This window comes from Mandrillus leucophaeus, unplaced genomic scaffold (genome assembly GCF_000951045.1).
Source record: "Mandrillus leucophaeus isolate KB7577 unplaced genomic scaffold, Mleu.le_1.0 Scaffold154, whole genome shotgun sequence".
Classification (NCBI taxonomy): domain Eukaryota; kingdom Metazoa; phylum Chordata; class Mammalia; order Primates; family Cercopithecidae; genus Mandrillus; species Mandrillus leucophaeus.
Window position 1 is genome coordinate 397,708 of NW_012101521.1, and position 6,348 is coordinate 404,055.

General features: G+C 52.9%; 1 protein-coding gene across 1 annotated transcript in view; it reads right to left on the bottom strand.

Moving 5' to 3' along the window:
- Positions 1 to 3,350, bottom strand: part of KIAA1671 (KIAA1671 ortholog) — a 198,669-nt gene extending 195,319 nt beyond the window's left edge. Inside the window, exon 1 of the mRNA XM_011975337.1 lies at positions 1,813 to 3,350. Within this exon, the coding sequence (XP_011830727.1) occupies positions 1,813 to 3,350 (1,538 nt within the window). The remainder of the gene's footprint in view (positions 1 to 1,812) is intronic.
- Positions 3,351 to 6,348: the final 2,998 nt, after the last annotated feature.

Genomic DNA, 6,348 nt, shown 5'->3' on the forward strand with positions numbered 1-6,348 from the left:
TCGGGAGGCTGAGGCAGGAGAATTGCTTGAACCCGGGAGGCAGAGGTTGCAGTGAGCTGAGATCGTGACATTGCACTCCAGCCTGGGCGACAGAGCAACTCCATCTCAAAAATAAATAAATAAATAAAAATAAAAAATAAAATAAAAACTACCAAAATATGAGACCCTCCCCAAATCAAGTGAATCGGAATCTCTAGGGGTGGGGCCCAGGCACTGGTATTTTTTCTGGGTTATTCTAAAGCACTGAGAGCCAGTGGTCTAGCTTTGGCTTGGCTGGCTGTCCTGGTTCCCAGGGCAGGGAGGGCAGTCTGCCCAGAGATCCTGCCTTTGCAAGCTCCACCCTGGGCAAAGTATGTCAGTGGCATGCATGCCATTAAGAGCCAGTCGATCATGCCCAGTGGCATCTCTCTGTTGTGGCCACTTGTGGGAAGTGGGCCAAGTTTAGAATGTCATTATTAACCAACTGACTTAGAATATCTTTCTTTTTTTGTGTGTGTGATGGTGTCTTGCTCTGTTGTCCAGGCTGGAGTGGTGTGATCTCGGCTCACTGCATCCTCTGCCTCCCAGGTTCAAGCGATTCTCCTGCCTTAGCCTCCTGAGTAGCTGGGATTACAGATGTGTGCCACCATGCCCAGCTAATTTTTGTATTTTTAGTAGAGATGGAGTTTCACCATGTTGGCCAGGCTGGTCTCGAACTCCTGACCTCATGACCCACCCACCTTGGCCTCCTAAAGTGCTGGGATTACAGGCATGAGCCACCGCACCCAGCCTAGAATATCATTATTAACCAACTGACTTAGAATATAATTATTAACCTACTGACTTAGAATATCGATATTAACCAACTGATGTAGAATATCGGTATTAACCAACCGACTTAGAATATCATTATTAACCAACTGATGTAGAATATCATTATTAGCCAACTGACTTAGTATATTGGTATTAACCAACTGACTTAGAATATCATTATTAACCAAATGACTCAGAAGATCAGTATTAACCAACTGACTTAGAATATCAGTATTAGGCCGGGCACAGTGGCTCACGCCTATAATCCCAGCACTTTGGGAGGCCGAGGTGGGCGGATCACCTCAGGTCAGGAGTTTGAGACCAGCCTGGCCTACCTGGTAAAACCCCATCTCTACTAAAAATACAAAAATTAGCTGGGCGTGGTGGCGGGCACCTGTAATACCAGCTACTCGGGAGTCTGAGGCAGAAGAACTGCTTGAACCCGGGAGGCAGAGGCTGCAGCGAGTGGAGGTCACACCACTGCACTCCAACCTGGGCAACAGAGCGAGACTCCATCTCAAAAAAAAAGAATATCAGTATTAACCAACTGACTTGCCCAAGTTACCTTGACTCCTCTGAGTTTATTTTCTGGGCCACTCATAGAGGCTTAGGCCCAGTCTGAAGTGTTCTCTCTCTGCCTTCAGGGAAGAAAGGCTTAGCTATGGAGACAGGCTCGGCCGGAATGCCATCCAGCTCCCACCTCCTCACAGTATTTCACCCTTCTGCCCTGCCTCCGTGAAATGGGCACACACCAGCCAGTTCAATCACACAGCACATCTGAAGCTGAGAAAAGCCATGAAAACAGCTCCAGGCCCCCCAGCTGGCCATACCCAGAGGGAAGCTGCACTGCCTCTCCGTGCCACACCTTGCTCATCTGAGAAATGGACCCTGCCACGACCTCCTCTTGGGCTATGGGAAAACTGAGGGGGGCAACAGGTGCCCAGCACGGAGCCTGGTTCCCTTCTCCTCAGGGCCTGTGGGTGGGCGGCTGAGGGAGAGGCGTAGGATGTGCCTACTTACAATTTGGTCAAATCCGCCGACAGTGGCCGAGCCTGGAACGTCCTCCTCCTGACCTCGGGCTTGGCCTCGGAGCTCTCGGCAGTCCAGCCTCTGATCCGCTCCTGGACGCTGACAACCCCTTTCTCCGGCTCTGGTGCCACCAGTAGGGACGCGGGGGCAGCCAGGCAGGGTTCAGACCCCACTGCCAAGGCCAAGGTGCTGTCCTCCCGAAACAGGTTGATGCACTTCCTGACGCTCCTCCTAGAGGCCCACTCTCCCCCTGCCGGGGCCTCCCCGTCCGCCATTCTGCTCTTAACCTCAGCAAGTTCTAGACCCCTTCCCAGCCTGGGCGAGGGGGACTCAGCAGCCTTCTCTGGCTCTGGGTCCAGCTTGGCCCTTTCTTCCCGGGAACTCTGGTCATTGCTGGGGGTGACCCTGGCTGAGCCCCCCAGGGCTCTGGGGCTGCCCGTCTCTGGCTTCGAAAGCATCTTCTCCTTCTGTTCACGGATTTTCTTGGCCACCTCTAGGAAGTCCGAATCAGGATCATGAAGAGGAGCCTCCGCCTTGACCAAACACTCCCTGTCCAGCTTGGACGCTGCTCTGGGCCTCTCTAGCCCAGCCATGTCCCCTGCTGGGGCTCCACTTCCTTCATCGGCCACTTTCCTCAGCAAGGCCTCTTTGTTCTCAAACCGGGCCGTGAGGTCCATGGACAAGGGCCTGGGCTTCCTCACCCATGTCTTCTCGGGAGGGGTGGGGGGCACTTTACCCACTGTGGCCGCTGCACCAGGGCCTGGCTTCTGAGGCTGAATGAACTCCGTGAAAATGGCAGACACGGGCCTCCTCTTCAGGCGAGGCCTGGGCTCCACAACGGGGCGTGCCGTGTCCTCCACACTGCTGGCCTTTAAGGGAGGCTGGTCTTGGCCTGCCTCCTCCTGGGGTACAGGTGACTTTGTGTCCTGAGACAGGGGGCCTGACCGGGGAAGGGTCCCTGCAGGCTTTCGGGTGAGCAGGGCGGGCTTGGCGGCCACCTCAGGCCGGGAGCCAGACACACCCGGCTTGGCCTCCTCGGCCCCCTCACGGACCGCCTTCCCCACAGTGGGGCCGCTTTTGGTGGTTTCGAAGAGAATCATGGTGTTGGGGCTGGGCCGCGGGAACACAGCCTTGTTGAAGAGGGGCGAGCCCGTCCTCGGGCCCTCCCCACTGCCCACCTCCTGCCCCACCAAGCCAGGCATCCTCTTGTCCAGATCCTTTGCTGCTGGCTCCTCAGAGAGCCCCCCAGAGGAAGAAGGTCCAGTTGAAATGGGCCGCAGAGATGGGACAGGAGATTTCACGTCCTGCTCCTTCGAGAAGGGTTTGGGGGCGAGCCTTGGCAGAGGGAGTAAGCGGGCCGGGCTCCGCAGGGGGCTCTTTGCTTCCAAGATCCGGGCTGGAGGAGCCCCAGAGGCTTCGCCGGCCTGGAGGAAGTAGGTCCTCGTCAGGGTCTCCTCCTTGCCAATCTCACCCAGGCCTGGCACGGCTGTCAAGGGCGTTATGGAGCCCACCTCGACCCGCGTGGCCATGGTTATGGTTGTGGACCCATGGGGGTTAGGAACATCGAGAATGGAGAAGCAATTGCTAAACAAAACAAACAAAAAAGTAAGTTTGGAAAACAGTCAGCGTCTGGGTTGAAGCACAATGGTTTAGAGAAATGGGACAGAGTCCTGAGCCCCAGATTCTGTTACGACAGCCCTCCGCTGACCTCACCAGGCAGGCTTGGACCTGCCTCTCCCAGTCTCTGAGCTCTGGACAAGGGGAGTGGACTAAACGTCCATCCCTGAAGTTCGTTCCAGCTCTAAGGGTGTAGAAAAAGCATCAACACTCGCTGGAGGGTTTTCCCGACTCAGCTCATCTAGAGGTCAGCACTTACGGCAAACAGCAGTGATCTCTGCTATACAGATAAAGAAACCAGCTCAGAGAGGCCAACTAACTGGTCTGGAGTCACCCAGGAAGCAAGACGCGAAGCCAGGATTTAAAACCAGGTTTGACACCAAACTCACACCACACATGCTCCTCCCTGAATAGGCCTCAGTGGGAGCGTCCTCACATTCCCTCACTCCTGTTACCCTGTTTTCCCACTGCAGAGCCTGCCCACATCCCAGGTGATCCTAATCACAAGTGTATGCTAAGCACCTAGCACAGAGAAGGCAAGTGACCTGCTACAGGTCACACAGCAAAGCAGCTCGCAGCTCGGGAGTGCCTGGGAGCATAAAGCTGGTTAGTGACCTTGGAACCCATGCCCTAGGCACCAACCCCACCCAATCGTCCCTTAGTTCCTTTTCTTTCCCCTCTCCCACCCTTCCAGATGCCATAAAAAGAAGCCATTCTCATTTTTCTCACTCAACCTGCTTTTGTTATTTGTTTGCTTGTGGTTCTTTTCTGTTGAACACACATTTTATGCTGACTGCCTTCATATTCTTAATAAAAAGAGAAACATCCAACTGTGAGGGCTTCCCGTGAGTGAGATCTCGAGCTATGTGACATGCTTCTTGTGTTTTATAAATCTCATCCTCCTCACAACCCTATTTAGTGGGTACAATTAGGAGACCCCATTTTGCAGCAGCTTGGGGCATAAGCCTCTTGTTCATGCTGCTATGAGATCTGTTTTCTCAAAGCAGAGGCCTTCCTCTCTCATTAATCCTCCAGCAACCCCGAAAGGCAGGAATGAAGGCATCATCGTTATCTCCCTCATGGAGATGAAGGGAAAGGGCCCAGAGAGGTCACCAGACTTGCCTACAGTCACCCGGCTGAAACCTAACCTCAAGTCCACTACCCACTTAGCTCTGTATTATTTTTTTTTTTTGGAGACCGAGTTGCACTCTTGTTGCCTAGGCTGGAGTGCAATGGTGCGATCTCAGCTCACAGCAACCTCCTCTTCCCAGGTTCCAGCCATTCTCCTGCCTCAGCCTCCTAAGTAGCTGGGATTACAGGCATGCGCCACCACCCCCAGTTAATTTTGTACTTTTAGTAGAGATAGGGTTTCTCCATGTTGGTCAGGTTGGTCTCAAACTCCTGACCTCAGGTGATCTGCCCACCTTGGCCTCCCAAAGTGCTGGGATTACAGGTGTGAGCCACCAGGCCCGGCCTCAGCTCTGTCTTTTTAAAAATTATTTTTTATTCCTTTCTGGTCTTAAAAAGTGCCAGGTAAGTTGCTGCTCTCGATCCCTCAGGCTCTCTTCATGCCAGTGTTTTCTTCCCTGTGAAACTGCCCCCAGCCAGCCCCCACCTAGATGGACTAAAAAAGTAGAAGGTATTTTAGTTAAATACAAGCCTCTCCACTTCCCTTCCTTGGGGCCCCACACTGCTCCCCCGGCTCTGACTCACTCAGCAGCCTCCAGGAAAGAAAGGCAGACAGATTTTGATATTTTCTCTTCCTTACACGCTCGATGGTGCTAACAGATTCAATCTCCCCAAACTGGAGAACACTGTCTAGACACGGTTAGAGGTAGAACGGAGGGACAGATATGAAGGATCTGAGAATTGGAAAATTTCCATCCACAAAGATCCCCACCAGAGTTCTAAGGCTCCAGAATCCCACCCAGAATCAGGGCCATTGGCCTTTAGGGCCAGCCCCTGTGACCTCTGGAAACCCTGATCGGGGATACATACGTAATAGCCAGCACATGAGACACGGAACAATGACAGGATTCAAAGGACAGAGAGAAAATTTTCTGGCAGAACCCACAGGCGCTCTCCACGTCCCTGGACACTCCAGCCCTCAAGCTTCGGTCAAGCATGGGCCCCACTTACCGAAGCTGGCAGGCCCTAGGTCAGGGGGTGTGACTGCCGGGGAAAGCCAGTGGTGTCACATGTCATCGTGAATGGGGCTGTCCACACACTTCCATGGTAGAAACAGGAGGGGGGAAAGCAGACTCGTCCCAGCAGGCTGAGTTTCAGCAGGTCTATGGAGACACAGGATGACAGCCTCAGTTCCGGAGTTCTGGCAGTATGGGAACAGACGGCACAAAAGCTTTCAAAAGCTCCAAATGCATCCGCTGGCATCTACTCCAGCTTGTAAAACGTATGCTCCTTTTGGCTTTTCGATTTTGTAGCCTTATATGTACGTGTGCATAAATAGTGCTGAGCCCACAGTACGTGCTCAATAACAATCTTCCCTGTCCTCTGATACGTTTATTGAGCACCTACGGTGTGTACAAAGATGAGCATGAAATATCCCCGGCAACCATGCAACTCACAGTCTTCTGTAAGAAACACACACATACACACACAGCAATTACAACTGGGTAACAAATGTCACTTTTTAAATGCGGGATGTGGGGGCAAATAGGAGGACTGATTGCCTAGAATTGGAACTGGTGGTTCTGGACAACTCGCTTGACTTAAAGGAGGTAGCTGCTGAGCATTCAAGGTGCTGAGTCACTTGGTACCTGCTTCTGCTCATCAGCAGTGTTTGGACATTGTACCTCTTTAAAGCCCTCCAAATGCCTCCTCCGGGCCTTTGCACATGCTATGCCTGTTCTCTGGGACAACTGTCTTGCTCATACATAGACACAAGTCCAC